Raw genomic sequence first — 23,215 nt, 5'->3', positions numbered from 1 at the left:
AGTGTGTCAAGGTGTGGGGTTTTCCCCCTGCAGTGGTGCTTCCCCTCAATGAAAGTTTTTCATATGAAATTTAAATCTGTCTTCAGGCAACTTTCTGAACACCAACATTTTTCAGAAAATAGGCACGGGGAGGTGGTGGCCCGCATTGCTCAGGGGACCATGCATAACAGAAAGCATGATACGGGCTCATTTGGCATCACAAGCATCTGCCAGCTCCTCCCTGAAACAAGGTCTTAACTGACAGCAGAGAAGCTACGTTGGTCGTTGCAGAAATCCAAATTTCATCATCAGAGAAACCATAAATATAGCCACTGAAACATCAGGTATACAGCTGGCTGATGTCTAACTGGCTGACCAAACGTTTCTAGGGTCACAACTCATATGATCAGACATAGGCAGTCCTGTCTCCTGCCACCTTCCTGACTAAAATAAAAAAAGGCAGTAAGTTTGCTTCAAATCTCAAAAGCAGATTTTTTTCCTGAATATTCACCTAACAACCAAAGAAATGGTCCATCCATTTGTAGATTTCTTGAAAGAAAATCTGGCATCTCTACCGAAAGTCTTCTCACTTTTCATACTCTCCTCTGTGCTGAGTCCTTGAATCCGAAATATTCTTTAGAATAAAGTCTACCTCACTGTTAGCTAATTGTACTGTTAGACAAGGGCAGGTCTTGTTCCAGCAAAGCAGTTCATTGGGACAGAAGGTGCAGCTTGTGTGCAGCAGCCAGCAGGGCAGAGACTCTGGCAATAGGTCTCAACAATCAACAAAAAACGGGACCATACAGAAACATTTGCATTTTGTTTCTTCTCTGGTTTAAGATGGTGATATTCTCCATAACAAAATCCAGTGGTAGGGAAGGGTTTAGAGAGGAGTTTTCTGTTTTAGTTGAGCAGATTACTTTTTTTTTCTAAGAGTATCCAAGTGATTTTGGTCTGGAAACACTTACAAATTTTTGACGAGACACCATTCAGTCCAGGTGCTTTTCCCAAGTTAATATTAAATATAGCTTTGGAAACTTCAGCAGATGTTCTAATTTTTTCTAGTTCAGTTTTTTTTTTTTTTGCTACTACTCTGCCTTTATTTAAATAGCTGGCTCTAATTGATTCTTTAATACAGTGATTCATAATGTGTTGTGATTCTTCTGTTAATTTACTTGCGACTCTGTTATTATTTCCCCTGATTTAACGCATCCTGTTTTAGAACATCCATCGAAGTTGATGGAAAAATTTTTCATGGCATTTGGATCACGTCCTAAATGTGATTTGAATGCCATCTTTCAAAAGTTGCAAAGGGGATTTCCTGTTTTATTCTTCAATCGTATAACCTTGAAAATGAGCTTTTACAAATCCTCCTCTGCCTTGTCAAAGGCTGATCACATCTCCTTCTAGCAGTACGGTTTTGGGTAATTTCTAATTGGGGAAGAGCCAATGGATGATATTTTCTGATTTTTCTCATTTTTATTGAATGCCCCGTTACACTGCGAGAGAAATCTTAAAACCGATATGAAAATTTCTCACTAAGTTCAAGTGACGTGACTGTATTTACACAAAGAGCACTTCCCACCCCGTTCTTTTCTACCATATTTCTGAGGGTTTTTGGGGCTCCCTACAGGAGCTCTCTCCACCCAGTGGTAGCACTGAAGCCCTTTCCTTGCTCCTTAGAAAACCTGGCAACAGAGCATGGAAATAACTACCAGGGTTATTTGAGGGTCCTGCCCCACTGGAGCTGGGCCACTGAAGCCTCCTACCTCCAGATAGTGCAGCCATCTCACTGCAGATCAATACAGACAAACAGACGGGCTCCTCTGACTTGAGCTTACTGCTCAGATACACTCTCTCCTCAGATATATATGTTTAACGAGCACATTGCTCATTTCATCATCTCCTCTCATTTTTCTCCATACTTAAATTATTTTGGGGCAAAGTGAGGTATTCTTTAGATACACTTTTCCATGGCAGTCAAATCCTGGGTTTTTACTACTCATTTGTACCATTTCAGTTTTAGAGAAACTCCTCTCTCTCACACCCACACTCACCCTTTCCCCTCTTCTTCCAATATTCATCTTTGCTCATCTTTTTTTTATGGGGATGTTATATTTAACCTTCCTCTCATTTCTCTTTTTCTCAAGCCTTCTTTAACTTTAATTACACCACCAGGTAGTTTCACAGCCATACTCTAAGTCTGAAACTTTAAAGTACTTGCTAGCCATGCTACAGCATCATGAGAAAGCTGCTATTTTTTTAGCACGTTCCCCAAACAGAATAAATGTATATACACACATGCACTTGCTGGCACTTGTCACAGAGGGCCCCGATCCCCCACCTGTGCTGAATCCTTGCCAGGCTGCAGCCCCACGCAGAGCCCCTGCTTTGACTGGGGGCCCTGGAGTCCTGTCACACAGAGCTGACTCTGCCAGCAAGGATGCACCAACTCAGCTGAGGGTGGCGGCTATCTCTGGACTTGTAAACGAGCTAAACTAAAATAATGCAAGAAGATGCTTTCATGTTAGCACATCCTTCCAGCAAACCTTTCCTTGACTTCAGCACTGCTGGTTCCTCTTTAGGACTTCAGTTTGCCATTGAAACAGTGTGAAATATCCGGGATATCGGATTGCAAAAAGGTAAGTCTAAACCCTCTGCGAGGGAGATGGTCACCTTTATCTCTACAATTCTGGCTATATGCCGAATAGGGCAGGAACCAGCAGTTTGTCTGGCAACAATGGAGGTTTGCAGGTTCCTACCAAGTGGTGATCTGACACAGCATGTCCAATTTTAAGTCTATGGTTTAAACAGACTGTAGTGGTGCTTGTCTGGCCTGTAAAGGTCCAGCCTGGGTTTCTGGAAACAGTGGGAGAATTCCTGGAAAGTTCTCTGAAGCAGCCATTGCTGCCGTGTTTGTCCACTGAAGCAAAAAGCGTGGTCTCCCTGTGGTTGATGGCACTTTCTGCCCTGGAATCAGTTTTGCTTCTTTTCCTTTTGCAGTGAGGTCTTTCCTCATCCTAACGTACTCTCTGTGTGGAAGAAAAAATAAGCAAAAATCCCTGAGAACTCTTTCAAAGTCACCTAGGAACTCAGGGACTGGAGCAGAGCAGCCATCTCCATCGCTGGCGGCCCTTCCAGGGCCCCCCTTTCAAAGGGACCCCGTGCAGTGCCTGGGTGAGGTACATATAGCCAAAGCTTGGACTCCGTGTATCTTTCTGCAAAACCTGAATTTGCATTGCATCAATTCTAGCAGCTTCAGGAAGTTCTAGCCTTTGACTGCTAGGGCCCAAGGGACAGCTCTGTATCATCTCGCGCAATGATTAACAGTTAATGAGTCGGGGAAATTCCTCAGAAGAAAGAAAACAAACAAGAGTGTGAATAATTGAAAAAAATCAGGACCGGTTTCTCTGCTAACCTCTTTCTACATGACAATTTCACACACGGTCATTTTAGATTGAGAAGCACATCTGAACCTCCCAGTCCTACTGACCCAGAGACATATTACTGTAAGGAGAAGACGCCTGGAGAAGCTGTTAATGGCTCATGCAGATGCTCCGAGGTGAAAGCCCTCAAGTGAATAGCTGAGTCCAAGTGCAGCCTGGAGCATGGTGGAACACAGAGTTATCACAGAGAAAAAAAAGCCAACTAATAGAGAAGAGATCATCTTTACCAGTTGCTTCAGTCTTCCAAAACAATAGCTGCGTAGCAAAAACTCAGATGCCCAAGAAACACTCAGCAGCAGTGACAACTGCAGCTCAGAGGCATGCAGCAGCATGGAGCCAGATTTCAGAGCTGCAATGGGCATTTCAGTTCAGAAACTAACTGTGCACAACAGAATGTCCACAGGATAGGCTTCTCCACTTGACCTCATGTTTCTAAAAGGTTTTACTCAACAGGCACCTGCAGGATTTTCAGAGCAGTCAGTCATGAGTAGAAGAGATTTACATTACTCTCACCCACCACAACTTCAAAGGAGCACAAGAATTAGTATTCTAAGTCTTATAGCTCATTACATATACGTCTGTGTATGTATGCATACACGTACTTTCTGTGTGTACGGATTTGCATATACAGGATAGAAACAAAAGTTAAAATAAATATTCCTCAGTTTTGTATTTTTGGAGGCTTCTCTTGTGACCCAAAATAGCATTTTTTTCTACTTTTCAAGTAATTTGCAGAAGATTCTGCTTATGAGGTGGCAATGAAACACATATTTTCCTTGAAGCACTAGAAAAAGAACTGACTGCTGCTCCCAGGGTATCAAAATTGATTCGTAATATCTACTGCAATACCTATTCTGCAACCCCAAAGATATCACAAGAGTTATGAAATGGAACAAATCTTTAGCCCTAGCTCCCACAGAAATCTAACATCAAGAGCAATCCGAACAGCACAGACATGAAGAGTCAAATCTTGTCTTCTGCACTCTCATATGGCTGCAGAAGGGTCAAAATTAAGTAGAAAAATCATGCTTTAGTTGTGCAAAGGCAAGGCAAGTGGGGAAATGTTCTTGTGCATACATGATACTTGGATAACATGAGCTATAACTACGTCAGGACCAAAGAATTTAATCCACTAATTATGGACTTTGATAGCCTGTAGCATTGCTTTTCAAGACTGTTCCAAGTGCTCACACTGCAATTCATGTGCTCAGGGACAATATAGTTTGGGAATTTCGACACACTCGCAGCACCATCTCACTTCGCTTTCCGATATTTGTCTTGCAGTAGGCTTCAAAGTGTGCAAAATGTAGAAGACCTACGGACAAAGTGAAGCCTGTAAAGCAGGCAGAGGGCTGGTCTAGCTCCCTGGTTTGCAGACAAACCCAGCCAGGCTGGCCCACGAGGAACAGGACCAGGGTTTTCCTACTCTATTTCTTACTTGCCAATTGTTTCCAGGTATTTTCAATGTCCAGACTTTGCAGGCTTCCTCAGTGACAGAGGAGGAGGGGAACATTTTGAGGGTCTGCTTTTTTTCATAAGCTTCCTCCTAGCCTGGAGATAAGCCTGCTGTGGAAAGCCTGTGCCCCCTTTGGCTGCAATCAGCATTAGCTCCTCAGAGAGGAGGAAAGACCAGGAGCCAGGTTATCAAGCAGCCCGCTCTCGACAGCGATGGTCAAGCCGCTATCAGGCCCATGACCGAGCCCCCCAGTTGTCCGGCCGGCGCAGATGAAACAATCAACTGTGCCGCGCAGAAATCTGCTAGAAAAGACTGTCTGTCAGCGACCAGATTTCCATGAATGCAGCTATTATGCGTTTTAACTACCAGCCATACGCCTGGTCCGGTTCCCAACAAACCCAAAGGGAACAGTGTTATTGACTTAAGTGGGAGCAGAGGCAGGCCCTTCGCTGCTCTGCGATCTAGCAACGCTACAGCTTGCGAGCGCCTAGCCAAGCGCGCCGTACGTGAAGTCAGGGAGTTTACTCATGAGAGCGCTTCCTCTGACACGTATGTGTTTGCTGGGCTGAGCCGGCGGCTTGCTTCAGCCCAGCTCTGCCGAGACGCAGCAGGGGTCTGTGTGATAGCCTGCTCCCTGGAGAAGAGGGGTTTTCTAGAACAACTTCGCCAGAAGGGTTTTGCCAGGACGGGTTCAGGACCCGAGAGCATGGAGGCCGTACACGAGCCATGCGGCCACACCTGACCAGCTAACACTGCACAGCTCAGCAGAAACATTGCAAACAAACAACATATTCCAAAACCAAATTGCATCGGAACAAAGCTTTCTCATGAAGCTTGCGCTTCTGCAAGCCACATATTTTCCTTGGCACTCCTCCAGGCTTAAAAGCAGATGTAAATGTTACCAAGGCTCAGATACAGCAACTTCTTCTCCCCCTGATCGCCAAGGAAAACTTACAGAAAATAACCCACAAAACCTTTACCATTTGAAACGGCAATGCCAACAGCCATTACTATGGAAATAGGAGAATGAATCAGGCATGAGAGTGAGAAGCGACTTCTTCCCCAGTTAACTGCACAGCCACGAGCAGGGCTGCGGCGTGAAGGGGCTCGTAGCTGAAAAGAGGGGGTGCAACGCGGCTTCAGCTGAACACATAATGACTCCAAATGTTTAACGCAAAGGTGCGCGTGCGGATGCACATCAAGCAAATGCTGGGTTTTCAACGCTAAAAATACTCTCGAGTATTCAAAACATTGCAAAGCACTGCCTGCTGATTTGTGCAGCTTTCCCCTTGCTTGGCCAGCCTCCCGCTCCCTCCGCCAGTGTCTGCCATCGCTGAATGAGAGTGGACGCACTCAGGACTTCTCTGCAAGGATCGGACGCTTCCTTGAAAGCCTGAGACTCAAGAACCTCCCTGGAAATCTAAGTGCTGATGTTAGAAGAAAGCAAAGTTTGCTGCTAGTTTTCACAGCATACTGCAGCTAAGCGGGTAGGCACGTCTGCTCTGTGGGCAGCCGTGCACCTGGGACTGGAGAAAACCAGGAGTGACACCTAGTCTGGCCAGCTGCTCTTCTTGGGGGCTTTCTTCTGGTGGGCCTCCAGGGAGACCCAATTCAGCAAACCCGCTAGAAACAGCAAAACCCGATCCCATGGGTGTGCGGTTTCGTGTAACAGGATACCCCTCAAACCCAGACGTGCAAGTCCACCGAAGGTCTGACTCCAACGCATTACTTCAGTCCTCCCTTACTCATCGCGTACAACCCAAGCCCCAAATGTTAACGACTCAGCATGTTTTATCACAGTAGCATGTACACTTTCAATCATCATTAGAGACGAGGAGGGTCTAGGCTCAGGCACCACGCCAGGTTAAGTAAAACTTTCCATGAGGAAAGCTATTTGTTTTCTCTCAGAGCTGCGAGGCTCGGCCAAGAAGGAGGGAGGGAAAAGCTCGCCCAAGCCAGACCGAAGTGTAGACAGTGTTACTGGACTTTGCAGACTACCTGCGTGTTGTTCTAATGACATCTGGACTACTGGAAATCACCGAGTGCACTCAGGAGTTTTCAAAGGCATAATTGTGGCAGCAGCAGACTAAACTTAATGCCTCGAGAGCCAATTGCTTTAATCATGAAGCTGAGATGTATGAAAAAGGATACATTTCAGCAAAAGAATAATTCTGTCTGCTATGGTTCCTGTTCAAATAAATTATATCACCAAACCACGTGCATTTGAAGAATATAGAGGAGTGAAAAAAAGAACATATGGTTTAGAGGCAAAAAACTTTCATATATACTGTATAGGAGATATATGGACTTGTCAGACATCTAACAGTTCAACACTGTAAGCAATTCATGGGAATGACATTAGCAATAGCTCATATTACATCCAGGAGTTACAGCTTTTACTGCAAAAGTTATTTTTAAAAGAGCCATGTTTAAAATGAAATGGCTGGCAGGGCTGCAGCTTTCAGTAACACTTTACCTGTGGTTTTGCCACTTTTACATACTTATTGGGGGCTTAATGCTCCCAATTTACCTTTTCAGAGTAAAATAAAAGTCGCAATGAGTGCATTCATTGGCACAGCGCTATAAAACTCACAGCTGTGCAAAGACAATCACCAGAACAAAAGCCTCCTTGTTTTAAAAAAGATGATGATGTGGTTCTGATACTTTCTGTTAGCCACATATCTAAACATCAGATACCTTCGTTTATGCCCTATGTATTTTCATCTTACTGCACAAAGATTTATAGATCCCATCAAGTCAAGACCAGGACAGAGACCTTTATGAAAGCGTCCGTGTGGAGAGGAGGCGGCTGAATTAATATACAAAACTTCTGACAAGAGATCTGTCTTTCAGATATGGTTATTCCACTTCTGGCTCCTATGCAGGACTCGGGGTGTTCTGGAAAACAGTTTTTTCAACGGCGGGTGGAACCCTGGCCCCACTGCCGGCAATGGGAGTGTGCCGCCGATTTCAATGTGGCTGGGACTGCATCTCAGAAGTTGAGATTAGAACCCAGGCAAAGCTCGAAGAAGCCGAGATCTTCTTCAGCTTCAGTACTCAAGCATACCTTGATGAGAGAATCCTCCAGGATGCTGCTTTGCTTTCAGTTAAAAATTGCTTTTGTAAAGTTCTGTGCATCAATGTAACAAATGGGATCACAGCCTCTACAATACGCCTTGAAATCTGCTGAGAACATAAGTCATACATTTTTCCTGTTGGGACCAATGTGTTTCCCCCTTGCTTTTTTGAAATAGCTTCATTTTCATCTGTAATGAAAACTACTTTCTTTGATGTTTCTAACGGCAGGAAATAATTTCACAACTGAGTGTCATTCTGCTGCAGGTAAAAAATGTAATAGCGTGTGGGAGTGCCAGTTACAACCTGAAAAATGTTTCTTGGCATTAGCATGCCTAATTGAACTCCCTCCATCCTGGTGAAATAAAAGATTTGGAACTCAGTTCTGTGTTCCACCCAGGCTACACTAGGTGCAGGAAAGGGAAACGGGGATAAGGAAGGTGATTTCAAGTCACCTTTAGCATCTCCTGTTGTGAGCCTGGCCAGTTCCCAGCTGCCTGAACATCCTGAAAGCTGTGTGAACTTACACTCCATCGCCTCGGCCTTGCGGTTTCTTCCACCACTAAGAAAAGCAGTTAAAATTTGGAAGAATTATCTGAGCTGCCCTGGTCAACAGAGAAGAAGTAGGATTAGTTCAAGAGCAGACTAGCACAGCTTTTGACCCAAGTTCTAGTTAGAGGGCCGGAAAGAGGAGCATGTTCAAAAATGAGATATAAATCAGGTAAATTGTCACATCCCCTTGAGAGAACGACTGGTTCAAGGGACAAGGAAGAGCTCTCATCAGCCTGTAGCTTCCCCAAACTGGCCATCTCTTCGGGCAATGCTAATTCCACTTCACACCTCAAAGGGCTGTACAGCACGTTAGACTCATCGATCCCCAAATAAAATGCTTTCTCTTAAAAGCAATTACTGCATAGACTTGGACTGAAGAGGTCCCTCAAGCCTGCCTGTCTAAGGATTCTCCATGAGCCCGACCACCCTAGCACCCCACACTACTCCCAGGTTAGATCTGAAAGGGGAACGTCATGTAACCTTCACTGCCTAGGGCAGGGGTGGCACACGCACGTGGAGCCAGCATTAGCCCTGGCGTGCCCTGCCAGTGTGCCCCAGCGCCCTGCGGGTGGCCACAAGAGCTTCTGGTGGGGAGGACAGGAGACACCCCCTCTCCTGCTGCAAAGGACCACGGGCTCCCGCAGAGGACCAAAACCTGGCATAAATGTCACATTTCAACCGCTTTTAATCAAATCTTGTGAAAGCAGCAAAGGGAGTCAGCCATAATCTTTGTTAGGAGGTTGAACTCAGAATTATTTGAAACGAGTGCTGGTATACAAGCCAGATACCTTTCAATATCAAGAGCATAGCCATAATATATCAGGTATCACTTTACGGGGTGAGTTTTAAGTACGTTCTACATGTTGAATCACATATTCATATACTGAAATGGACAGCACATTTAATGGGTAGCCCAGGTGGCTACTGTAGATTCTGATTTAAAACAAGACTGCCAAGACCAAAACTTATTTGCCAAAATGGAAGTCTCTTTGGGTGCTCCCTTTATATCACTTCGGCTGCCCACCATTACCGAAGCAGAAAAATGTCATATACAGGGTATATATTTATATAAACTCACTGACTGTTTTTTTCCATCTATACTCTGCAGTATAGATGGTCTATATTTGGAGATACTCCAGACCAAAAGGAATGAATATTGCTTTGATCCCATAAGCTGAAACCAAAAAATTTCTGTTTATACCTGGTCCAAGATTGCTATACATATATTAGATACATAAATCAAACCTCCCCAAAGTGGTAAACAAGCAAGCAAAATTTCACCAAATATAATCTGGCATAACCAGTTAGATATTTTATTTGTCTGGTAGTTCCACAGGTATGTTAGATGTCCATATCTCACACTTCATAAGTACTTTCAGGTAAAACTGGAGGTATTAAATAGCTACAAGACATGTGAAAATACACTTTTTTAATGGAGTGATGCTTTGAGAATTTAATTTTTAATGTCATTAAAATATTTCATTACTTTTAAATTACTTTAGGGATGAGGGAAAGAGTTGGTATACTTAGAGTAACAGGCAAGGAAAGCAGTCAAGTACATCTGACCTCTCTCTGGCTTTCATGTTTTTCACAGGTGCAAAGATTGAAAAAATACTGAAAAAAAGTTTAAATCATGCTGTATGAAGGGATCTGAACTGAATCAGTGAGACAACAAATTATAAAGAGGCAGAGCAGCAATCTATTTAAAAAAAAGAGTAACTGTCCTTACTCACGGGTATGATTTGATATTCTGGTTTTCAGAATATGGTCATAAAGCACAGATATCCCACCCACTCCTCCAACAAGGAAAACACTTAAAGATGGATATGATACTAACAAGAAACAATGGCAATGGCTTAAAAGCTCCTATTAAAAAAAAAATTAAGCACATGAAAAATTAGTTGCTCCTACACAGTATGAGCCACTCTGCAAAACCCATTCTCCCTTATTCCACAGTTATGGCCAGAGGTCTGAATGAAACGGCACCAGGCGCAAAGGCATTGCATATGTGGAACGCTTTGCCTTTTCAGTGCAGATCTCGGTGAAGAGCACCTATCGGGACACCAGAAGCAATTACTGGTGGTTTCCAGGCAGTCACTGCAGTGGCCAAACTGCCCTTTGAGACTGTGCGAGGCAGCCCAGATGTCATCCTTCCATAACTAATAGGTGAGCACGAGAAGGGGTTTTCTTTACCGAGACAGGATGAGTTGATTAGATAGTTGCTGGGGAGGGTAAGATGACATCAGATGTGGCTTCAAGTCACACTTACTCTGGCCTACGGGTGGGCTGCTGCCACCCAGAGCAGTGCCGCTGCACTCCTTGATGCGCAGCAACAGGCTTCCTGCCCCTCTCGTGAGCTGGACCCAGCTACTGGACCCAGGGGATGTGGCTCCATGAGCTGACCCGGTGGAAAACTACGTGGGTTTTGCTATTTTTGGCAGGTTAATTTTCCATTAGCCTGCTCTGCTGCTCCATAATCAATTGATAAGACTCAAAGGAAGCAGCAAGAACATGTGGCTAAGGGCAAGATGGATCAAGGCTACCCTTTCCATGGGAGCCTGAAGTTACATCCGATTAAACGTAATGTGAAACCAATGTCTGCAGTGGTGGTGGTAAGGCTGCCTCCCTGAAATCCATATAGCATAGACCTAAATGGCCTTCCAGCCTGACTCACAGCTTCGTGCTCCTGTGCTGTGCATCTGAGGCATGCTGCGGCTCTGCGTGGTTTGAACAGAGGGTCTCGGCCAGCAGAGTCCCACAAGACATGCTTCCTGCCTTTAGTCCCTCTGCCTCATACTTTCTCTCTTCACTGCCCAAATACCAAGATAAATAAGACAACAGTAGTAGTCCACTCCTGATTTCTACAAGGGCTTCATTTTGTCAACACGAAACATAGAGTGGATGACCTTTTCTTCAGGCAGTGAGGTAAGGCATAGATAGGAAAGGGCAGCTCACGTGGGTTACGCTCCATCAGTGTGGCCCCCGAGACAAACCTAAATACCAGCTTAGACATAGAAAAGGGACTTCCTCTGGTTACCGTTTCTGATTACCACCCTTAGAGGGAAGTTGTGGTGTTTAACTTTTTGGAACTACACAAGTTAATTTTTTTCTATTATATATTGTTACCATGACCGTTATGTCTATGAATTCTTTCTTGGTCTATAGTTCTTGTGGTCAGCCACAGAACAATTTTGATAGCCTGCTGGATGACAAAGGGAAGTATATCTGGATTTGGCTAGCTGAAGAGATTTTCGAAGTCAACTTTAAGTATCAGTGCAGATGTACATGGTGGCTTCTACAATTACTTCTGATTAACTGTCAGAGGACTGGTGTGCTTGTGTGTCCAGAAGAGGGGATGGAAGAGAGATGGGCATGAAGACTAAAGCATTTATGCTTTGTCAAAGAGAATGAGCATTGCTGAAAAAACTAGAATCTCTCTCTCAGACCTCATGGTAGCAAAGTTCTTCTGCTCCTCCAGGAGAAACCTGAAGCAGACATGGCTGAGGAGCTTCACCCTTCCTCCCTGAGCCACAGTCCCATCTCTTCAGCAGAGATCAGCCAAAGGCAGCTTTTGTAGAGCTGTCAGAGAAGTGGTTGCTGGATTTTGGAGGGGTAAGGCAGAACGACTGCCCATTTCTTGTGCTTTTCTAGAAAGACAGCTATTGACTAGGTTTAGATTTGATCTGTATTCTCTTCCTTCCATAGATAACTTCTGGTTTCTCTCAAAACCAAAATTTGGGCATGGCTTTTTGTTTTGGTTTGTGTACATTTCTTGTTTGGTTTGTTGAAATCTTGCTCCTTACAGCATAGATATGTGCTAAAAATGCATGCTATATGAAGAAAACCTTGTCACAAAAGATGTGTTGTGCAAAACTTCAGTGAACTGAACTCCTAATTAGGAAAAATTCCTTAGACCTGTCTGTCATGCAACCAAAAACTCCTGTTAAGAAAAATCATTTTCCTAGAGTTGAAAAGCAAAAGGCTGCTACTCAAGCTCCAAAACATTCATTTGTAATCCTAATTCAGTGAATATCGTGCTGTTTAAAATAGAATGACTAAAATGTCCTTTTTTTAAAAACGGTGCAGTGAATTGTCTTTAAATTCTCCCTGAAAGACAATCACATTCAGATGTTCCTTGGCACCAATTAGTTTCAATGCAGCCATTTCAAAGACATTTCTTCTTCAAATAGCATGGTATGTTATATAAAGTTATGTGGCTATTGGAAAGGAACTCACGTACTGCATTAAGGTGAGGGTCCAGAATACTACTGGGATACTTAGCAGCAAGTGCTAAATCACAGTTCAGCGAGGTCACATAATCAAATTCCAGATTATCCCTTTTATTACGTTCGACTAATAAATCTTTGGAAACTAGAGTCTGACAAGTTCATCACAGCATTTTAACTTTTCAGTGATGCGTGTAGAATACATATACATATAGAAGCTTACAAAAGCAAAAAAAAAAGCAGCAGCAAGTCCACACTAAGAATGGAAGAAAAAGTAGTCTTAATGTCAGATGCCACCAGACTGAAAAGTTATGCTGAAAGATGTGCCTCCATTTTTAATTGGAACCTTCTCAACTGAAGTAGAGCAGTTTATCATTTAGTTCCAGTGAACAGATTTGCACATCAGACGTTTCATTGCATTATGGATGGGACAATGTTAAATATGTTTTCATTGCAGTTCCACAGGTCATTGGCATGGGCATAAGCCAAGACCATACAGTTAAGATTATTGCAACATAGCTATCGGTCATGCAGCTAGCTCTACGGTAACTAACAGCATTTAATGTTTAGGTAATATGGTTTCATTATCGCAAATGAAATTAAAGAGCCCTTTCCCGTATTGAGACAATCCAAGCAAAAGTCCGCACCATTCCACCAGGCTGTTAATTGAACTTTTTTCCACCAGGATTCAAAAGGAGGAGGGGGTTAAGGGAACTCACTGATATAGCAACATGGTTGAACGCAAACCTATGCTGTGGAAGACTTACCATCATCCAGGTACATCTGGTCCAATTCCTCAGGTTCTCGCTTGATCGTTACAGGAATAGGGGCCAAATTATGATTACTTTCCTCATGCAACTCTGGCAATGACAGTGGTTGGGTTGTTGGAGACTCATTTCTGTGAACCTTCGGCAGTTGCTGCTGCTGTTGACCCATTATGGATGAGTGAGTTGGACTGCAGGACTGCAAATAGGTTGGCTCTTGGGTAACAGATGGAACTGGAGAAGAGGGACTGTTGGGATAGAGTGTTTGTTGATAACCAAGGGGACAGCTACTGCTCAGATGTTGACTCACCTGCGGCTGCAGCATGATGTGAGATGATTGCTCGGGGGAGCTTGGGTGCACAACTATAGACCTTGGCACTTCCTGTATGGTGGGGACACCGCCAGAGGGCTGCTGAAGTCCGAGGTGACTGTGGCCCGGGTTGGGGATGCACTTGTAAGGAGAGGACGAAAGGTCGTGCAGCTTGGGGCTTGCGTTGGGAGAGGGTGACATCACGGCGTTTCTCTGCTGACAGGAAGCAAAGCCAGCCACGAGGCATGAACCAGGATCAGGGGGCATCATGATCTGCTGGCTGTAGTACGGTTTAGAGAGAGGGCTTAAGCCTTGGTTCATTGGTCCACAGGTTTGAGCAGGCTCATAGTCATCTGTGGGTTCTGTTTTTATAATTGGAACTGTTAAAAGAAAAAAGTTTTAAATAAACATGAGTTGCGTATTGGTATGATCAAGTTGGCTTGTGGCTAGGATACCCTTTGCAAAACAAACAACGTCTTGAATAAGACTCTGTGTGTCTTTTGCCTAGTTCTCCCACCCTATAAAAAAAAATGAATGAGTCATCAGCACAAGAAAGTCACAGCTGGTTCTAATATTGAAAAGGACTATTTTCTTTGGACTCTCCTCCCGCACTAATGTGCTATAAAAATCTATTTGCAAATAGCTGTGCTTCAGTGGAAGCTTTGGACCCAAGGGCTCCATGGATTTGTAGTAATCAAAGCAAGAATTTTAACTTGGATATACTACTGCATTTCTACGGCTACTGATGGCCCATTTGATAAATGTCTGCACGTTCGGTAAACTGGAGCATAATAAGGTAGAGATGGGGCTTTCAGAGTTCAGTGAAAGTAAAATTGCAAAGATACATGACAAACTACTATGTACAAGAAGTTTTCAATTATGAGGGTATTTTTGAAAGAGTAGGATTTGATTTATTTGGTTTTTACACGATTGTGTTCCATCTTACTAACTAGCCAATGGGTGTAAAATATTCAATAAGTTGCATCCAACTCTTAGTGATTCTAAGTTGGATCCAAACTGCTAATGCCAGCTCCTAACAAATGTTAACTCAGTCTCTGGCTACCAAGAAAAACTAACTCCTATTCTAGACCTCTGCTTGCTCTGCCCATTGTCCCAAAAGAGGCTCTAATTGAGCTGTCAAGCCATGTCTCTAAATACCACCAGCATATGGTCAGAATGACTGTCTATGAGCATCAACTCAGTCATGACAAATGTAGAGCTCCTTTCTCAAATCAGAAAAGATATCCTTCCTCAAATTCCAGTGTCTTTTTCATATCGGCTTTCTCTCTCAAATGAGAGGTGCCTTTGCTGCTTCTCCTACAACATATGCGGTGCATATATATATAAAAGACACCCACTTTCCCTATCAGGAAAATTTTAAATAATAGGGCCAAGCTAGTCTGTAGATGTATTTTCTTCTAGCCAGGTGCAACTATAATGCATACAACAATTGAGTATGGATGTGCAGTGGCATTTATCTTCTTTCCCAAAAAGAGATCCACGAGAACAGCCATCGCTTGAAGGAAATTTACGGTGACACCAGAGAATCTCTTTCAGAATAGAAATACTCTTTTAGAATAACCGACCCGGTGTGGCACAAAGTTATTAATGAAACCTCTTTGCACAGCTCAGCTCAGAGCACATGCGTGTTGCTTGAGCGTCTCGGACTCTGTTTTTATTTGCATGTGTTTTATAAACACCCTTATACATTCTCCAGCCATTTACTATGTTCACGTATGAATCTTTTGAACCCTAAAAATGCACATGTGTGTATGTGTACATATAAAACCTCTTTTAACACTCACAAATTTTGCTGCTGGTGAATGCACTTCACTACCTGTCTTTTACAGTCCCCTAGCCTCTTGTTAACTTTGCTCCTTTTATGTTCTTTTACATATAGATGCTTGCAACACTTGTTTCAAGATTTCTAGCACCCCTAGTAAAAACATGTCTATATATGTAACAGATGCACAGGTGCTGCTCAAGACGAATGTGCTAAGGATAATGGACTGTCATTGGATTCCTCATAATCTTATTTTCACCTGCTCGTGTGCTGCACACTGGCTAGCAGGGCTACTAATGCACTTGGTTGCAGAGAAGCAGATTCCAGGTTCAGTGACAGCTTTATAAAACCAATATCACACCCTTTATGAAAATGCAAGACCAAAGAAACGCACCTAGATAAACATAGCAGCTCAGATATTGTAAGAAAATACCTTTAACAAGTTCCTGAGCTAGCAAATATTCTCACATGTTTTATATTAGGTTCACTGTACTAGCACTAACCACAGCACAGCTGGAAATATGATGGTTGTTGAACACTGAATTTTCCCAATATATCACTGTTATAGAAACACCTGTGCTAAATAATTCCAAGCTCAACCACTGGCAATTCAACTCCAATAAACCCTGAAGTCGTCTGACTTGTTATAACCCAGGGAAGGGTTATAGCCCTGGTGGCAAGTAGGCTGGAGGCTTTAAAGAAGGCAGGTTCCTGATCTCAGGCTGATTTTTCATTGTAGCTCTTCTACGGTACATCTCTGCTACTTGGTTTACCAGGCACTTCGGTGTCAACGTCACTTTGAACTTTTTCTTTATAAAAGCAATGCCGTGGGGTCTATTTGGAGATCTGACTAGTGGCCATGAACACTGGGAGTCTGTTTTCCTATGTTGCCACACTGAAACACACCTGCCGCAACCAACAGAGGATAACCAGTAAGTCCTGCTCTGCACTGGGCGAAGGACTGATGGGCAGAAGGGACTCTATTCCAGACCTGTTAGTCCAAAAACTCTCTTGGAGATGGGGACAGCAACCAAGGACACTCGTGGCTGCCCATAAATTCAGAGTTCAGAGGGAAAATAGAGACTGGTGTTAATTACAGGACCAGTTAGGGTAAGTCACAGTAGCTTTTTTGCTGATGGCAGGTTGGTAGCCAGAGAGGGAAACAAGAGGGAGGGATATAAGATGAAGTGGGACCACTATTTTATTTGACATCTGTTTACATTGTCCCCTTGCATTGCTCTGAACTGATACTCCGGAGCTTCAGTTATTTCATGCAATGGGAAACAAATTGGCTTTAAATGGACAGATACTACCTGCACATAGGCTTAGAGGTGTCTGAACTTGTTCAACTGAATTGTCTCTGTTACCTTTTTTAATGTGTTTTTTTCAAAAAAATGTCTCCCCTTGCTAAGTATCATATATGTTGTTTGTATGCTGATCTCACCACTAGAATAGGTATCACACTGAAAGACAGAAAAAGTATTAATGCTGAAATGGTCAAGGGATTTGTATCTGACTTTTCAGTGCTTTGCCATTTGTATAGCCATTGAACACTGTGCAGAGTGAACGTATGGATCTTACCAAGCTGGGATGGCAGCCACTCCCTCCTCTTTAAAAAAGTGTAAATGTCTTCACAGGGTACCAGTTTGGAGAAGGAAGCTCTGTGGGATTTTTTTTTTTTTTTCCCTGAAGAGACCATTACTAATGACCCAGATGATATGGAATCAGACCTGCAAAGCTGAGCACGTCAGCAGAAACGTGAGACATTAACATGTCCCTTTCTGGCTAGACCTCAACTTTTGTATTTTACATGAATAACTGTATTGACTTGTGGAGGACAGATATACTACAAATTGCCACATTACACCAGTTAACAGTTTATTTATGACACTCTATCCTGTATCTGCTTCTCCCCGGCCTACGTAACTTCACCGAATGGAGTAACAAAGGCCAAAAATCTTTGCCAATGTCTGTATTGCCAAACTGAGCTGTGGGTCTGACCTCCTAGTCATTCTGAAAATACTTTGAATGTGTCAAAAGTTGGTGTACATCACCTATTCTTTCTTTAAAAGGGCAACCGTTTACTTCCACTTTGCAAAGGCCTGCAGAGGGCCCAAGGCAGGAGCGATGGGTATTTCGAGGCACACCTTCCAAAACCAATGCAGGAACAGCCTGTACCTGTACTCGCTGACTACCCACTTACCATCATGGTGTCTATGGCCGTTATTCAAACAAGTTAAAATACTTGCATGTAGTAAGACTACCAGTTCCTAACACACCCTACCCACTGTCTCACTGACTTTTGGGGGGCTGAGACCCTCAGCTGGGGCGAGCAGCTGAGACTGAGAGCAGCTGAGGACACAAACCTTACATGCCCACCTTCACCATTTTCTCCTAGGCAGGAACCCAGCGGGTTCCTCCAGAGCGGCCAGGGCTGATCGCCGGCCAGCCGTGCACTAGCGTTACCGCTTGCCTATTGACTCATGCTTGATTAACTGCAAATCTTTACAGACCTGAGCCAGAAAAAGGAGTTTCATTCTCAAATACATCCCTGTGGAGGCACAGTAAGCTAGCTGCCATAACACATATCCATTTCCACCGTCACTTGCACAAGTGAATATTTCACACATGGAGATGCGACGTGATACAGAGAGTACAGTTAATTTTCTCAGGATTAATATTTAACAGAGAACACTATTAGCCTGACTAACTTCTAGCTCAAATATTTAAAATCTTAAATGACTTGGTAAAAACCTGCCAGCTGAAAGAGACGCTTCTAGTCACACTGCAGGCCTGGACTGGCAGTTAACTGGAAAGCCCTACAGCTGTTCAGAATCTGCAAGCACTTCTAGCAGAAACCAGACTATTTCTTAAATTCAGCAGAGCCATATCAAATGGCAACAAGCATTCTGTCTCAAAGCTGCTCCATGGTACTGAGATAACACCCAGTCTTGCAGACTCTCAGCTGGCTAGAATGAAAACCTGTAACTGAATTTGCCACACGCTGAGATTTGCCAATAATAAATTGCAGCAATGAAGCCAGAATTTGTGAAATTGTAAACAGAAAAGATGATGCAGTTTTTACATACACTCAGATTCAAAAGTAATGTTACTTGTTTAGGAGACCCTACTCTGCTGAAGGCCCTTGCCATAAAAAGAAAAAAATGAATGCCGGTGTGGTTGGTATGGTGAATTTTAAAATGCTTGATACTTCACAATGCATTAGGTTGGCCAACAGATGATTTTAAATAGTCCTCAATTTTGAATATTAAAATATGACAGAGCTCAGAGTTCTAAATTAGTCTGATAAGCAACTTAATCTGTGCTAACTGGTTTTCAATGGTTCGACGATGCCTTCTTAGACTCTGGACTCATGTCATTATATCATCTAATTTAATACGAAGTTCTGAGAACCGCGTGCTGGCAGCAGCCCTGGCTATAAATCAAAGCTTCTTACTCAGAGAGACCAGGGTTATGACATCATACCAAGGCACTGGGCGGAAGACAATGGTCCTTCTGTGTGGGTCTGAATCTGGGAGAAATATTTCAGCCAGTTCTGCAAGCCCACGTTTAAATGAAAGGCCTTTCTAACAGGTAAAAAGTTAATATATCAAACCTTGAAGAAAAATAATAAATCATGCACATTCAGTAAAGGGAGTCAGAAAGTGCTTAAATATAAATTATATGTATTTTTTGACAATTCTAACAAGTCTGTTTGCTTTCACACTTTAGCAATCCAGATGGGTTTTTAAACTTTTTTTGGAGGGATGCTATTAAAATATCTGAACTGAGAAAATATAATCATATAAATTAAACAGATGTTTACCCTGATTAACATTAAACTAAGAAATTCCCATTTCCACGTAGTATTATCAATGCAGACATTTATGGCACTATAATATACTTATTTTACCCTTAAGTTTGATTGAACCTATCAAACAGAATAGCCACCTTTCACAGTGCAGACTATGATGTAGTTCCCTGGCACAGGCAGACAGATTTTGGTTAGCATATGAAAATCAAAACACTACTTTTTTCATTATGTGCACACACGCTTTTCTTCAACTTCTGCACTAAACATCTCATAATTGGTAAGAATTTGGGATGAGACCTTCAAAGAGGGTTAAGGAGTTACGTGGCTAAATCTCCGTTACTGAGCAGACCTCTGAAATGCTGTTTGTGCCTTCAAAATCCTCCCCCATCAGTCAGGTTTGAGCCAGGCAGCACACCCTCTTCACCACGAACCAGACATTCCTTCAGAAGACACTGCGCAGGTCATCCCAACTGCTGCTGCTGCTCTGCTGCTGCTGCTCTGCTGCTGGCCGACCGGAGACACGGTTAGGCATGTGGACACATCTCCATGTACAGCTTAGACACTCTGGATTCGTGCAAAGACAAAATCCTGGCCGCTGCGGCAGCTTCGGCTGGATCCAGCAGGCTCGAGCGGGGCGAGGACCTCACCCCTCGTTCTGACTCTGGAGCAGTCTGGTGTTGGGCAGAGGCAACGGGCTGGCTGCCCTCAGAAACTGTAGTCCCTGTTTTGTAATACCAGAGCAGCAGTGGCTGAGCAAAGCTTTCTGAAACACCCTGCCAACGTATCTGCAGCAGTGGCAATCTCAGTGACAAGGGATGGGAACTCAACCCCAGGGATCTCCTGAGACAGTCAATACAGGGGCCTTTGCAGATGCTGCCCGTGAACTGGATATTTTTCCCTAGGCACCAATTCAACCAAAACATTTTTTAAAGGTCAAGCCACTATCAAGCCTTTGCTTTTTAGTTAATGAAACCAGAGCACGGTAACTCAGAAACAAAGGGAGCCTCCCGCTATCAAGAAGCTGTAGGCTGCACACATGTGCGCTGGCAGCTTTTATCTATGCAAGTATCTGAACTTACTCACCCTCTCTTGCTAGTACACTGCTACTGGTAACCGCTCATTGGGAGGGCTACCTCTAACACATGCCTGCCTGCCCTCTTTGGGTTCATGTGTATGTATTTTTATGGGATCAGATGCATATGCACAGTTTTGTACAAGAATAGCCTCCAGGTAGATGGAAGGCTTGTGCATACATCTCAGCCTATAGTCTCGGACAGTGCCATTATCTGATTAGAAAGTGCTTTCCAGCTAACTCATTTACTAAATGCTTTTCAACAGCTGTTAAACTATTAGGTTATTCAACGCATATTTATGAGACAGAAGATTATATATGGTAGCTTGTGCATACACTGTTAAACCGGGTGGGGAGGAGTGGAAGGTAGGTGGAGGGCATTTGGCTTGTGTTAGTACAGAAGATATGCATTAGCTTTCTTTCAAAAGAAAGGGGGAAAATTCTTAAAAGGCACGATTCATTTTCCACTGTGGCACTTTATTAAATCTTACAATGTTGAAAAGGATAAATCAAGTCCTGTGGCATGCCCGCTTGGGCTGCTCTACTGCTGCTCCTATGGTGCAGCATCCAGCTCCACCGCTGCCTTGAGCTGGAGGTTTAACTGTGCACAACACCCAGGCTGCACTGGCCAAGGCTTTCTATGTCATTTCTGTCATACACATTAAAATTCACTGGGGTGAGGTCTTTTTTGATGGTGCGGCACAACATTACACCGCTAGCGCTGACATTGCTCCTGCTCTCTCAATGAGGGGAGGAGAATAGCAAAGCAGGGGCTGTGGGCAGGGGTCCTGCAGCAGCAGCGTGGGGGCAGCCCGACGCCCCTCATCCCTAGCAGTTCTGCAGGAAGCTCTGTGGGGACCGGCCAGCAGGAGGGCATCCTTACTGCGCCAGTCCCCAGCTCCACCCTCTTCTGAGAGGGGTTTGGACCCGGCTGACCTCAGCCATCTCGGCTCTGACATGGCCTTTGTCTTCAGAGATGGATGTAGTCCCTCCCACAGCCAGCAAAACGCATCCTTGCCCGTGCATTTCACCTCCAGCAGCCACCACAGCCCCTTTAGGATCAATCACTGGGCTAGATGAATTATGGTCATCAGCCACTTGAGGAGAACAAAAATAAGCATCTCCTGTAATCCAGCCCGTGTAATTCTAAACCCCGTTCTCCTTCACACAAGTTTTACCTTTTGGCTTTTAAGCTAATTGGAAGATCCTAAAGCCCCATGCTTGATAACATATGCATGTGAAATCACTGGGAAGGAAGGGAGGGAGTCCTCATGCAGAGGGGTTCGGTGACCGAAACTAAGGGCTGGGTTTTGTCATCTGAAGGGCAATATTTGAAAAGGGAGGTACTGCCAAAAGACAGTTTTATGAACTGGAAGTTAACTACTATGGGTGATCATTGCTGCTGTGACGGAGCCTGCTGGTCAGACACAGACAGGGGCTTCTATATATAGTGCTCGTCCACCCCTGCCTGTTGCAGGGACATCACACAGGTAATGCTCCTTCCTGGCCTTCCAGACGAAGATGAAGCACCACACACAGAGGCAGAGTTTTGCCTCTACAGATCAAGACAACGGCATCTGCAGGTCGGATGCGGCTGGCTAGGCTCCGGCAGATGGCCGAAACGGGATGTCACCAGGATGAAGCGTGGGCAGCTCTAGTGGGGACCCAGCAACTGGGAGCAAAGGCACCCAAGGGCCCGATGCTGGTGAGCTTACGTAACGTGTGTCTCCGCTCCGCCGCAGACCTCGCACGGCTGCTGGAAGGGAGTGGAGGGGCTGATGCGCCTGGTGGTGATGAATTTTGTGATCCTCTTAAACGGAAACAGGATTCCAACAAAATCTTGCCTGCTTTTTGTTATTCCATTTAACGTCAAAATTAACAATCAGCCACCCAGCAGCCAAAATGAAATAAACTGTAACAGCGCATAGTGTAAAAATGAGCAAACGTGATTCATATTTTCACCTAAAATAAAAAAAAAATACCCTGGGGCCAACCTTCTCCCCGTCCCTTCTGTTGCCCTGCCCTGATCTGCACAGGCTTTGTGGCAGCCCGGCTGCTCCCTGGGCTGGATGGAAACACTTCCAGCAGGTCCGAGGCTTCAGGCCTGGCTCGGCCACACTTGGTCCCTTCGCACACGGCCCTGGGAACGCGGCACTGACCTAAGGTGGGCCTGGGTGTAACGCACTCCTAATGACTTCCGTGCCCCTTCCTCCGTCTCTGCAGGCTGGCTGCAAGGTGCCGCCGAGGCTCTGCTCGCTGTGGCACTCCCATGGTCACGTTGCATATGCCACAGGTTAGGATCCTTTCAGAACCCAGGCAGTGAATTGGCCCTGCTTCCCCAGCCGCCCTCAAATTACCACCATTTTGCAGAAATGGCTAGGCTAGTAATTTTGCCAGCCTTGAGCATGAAAATTCAACAAATACTCAAGAGGTGAGAGGTGTCAGGAGATGATCAGCAAAAGCCGTGCTCTGTGTCATGTTAGAGCAGCAACGCTTTGCATCCTCATTTTATTGTCGCCTTTTAAATTAGAAAGTGAGCTGTGGGCGGAAGAGCCGAGGTGAAACAGAGGCACGGCTGCTCAATGCAATCACTAGAAAACTGCTGATTGTACTCATCTGTAGGGCAGGCAGGAGACAATTTTAGAGCAGAGGCAGGAAGTCAGGAGGATGCTGACAGCAATGCGCAGTGGGCACCGCTCACCCTTTTCAGAAGCACATCGAGAGCTTCACTTTCATAG

The 23,215-nt window shown here is 44.3% G+C and overlaps 1 protein-coding gene across 5 annotated transcripts in view; it reads right to left on the bottom strand.

The window, feature by feature from the left end:
• NFATC1 (nuclear factor of activated T cells 1) overlaps window positions 1–23,215 on the bottom strand; it is a 116,721-nt gene that overhangs the window by 19,293 nt on the left and 74,213 nt on the right. For 2 of the 5 annotated variants that reach the window (XM_087765130.1, XM_087765140.1), the window contains exon 9: window positions 13,502–14,188. In XM_087765130.1, coding sequence (XP_087621256.1) covers window positions 13,502–14,188 — 687 coding nt within the window. Of the gene's footprint in view, window positions 1–13,501; window positions 14,189–23,215 lie in introns of those variants that run through there. The other 3 variants (XM_087765149.1, XM_087765159.1, XM_087765168.1) reach the window with 3 other exon arrangements.

This window comes from Nipponia nippon, unplaced genomic scaffold (genome assembly GCF_047370975.1).
Source record: "Nipponia nippon isolate SJK-2023a ecotype South Korea unplaced genomic scaffold, ASM4737097v1 scaffold_1, whole genome shotgun sequence".
In the NCBI taxonomy this organism is placed as follows: Eukaryota; Metazoa; Chordata; class Aves; order Pelecaniformes; family Threskiornithidae; genus Nipponia; species Nipponia nippon.
Note: the sequence above shows the minus strand (reverse complement) of the source record. Positions and strands in the feature narration are given on the sequence as shown.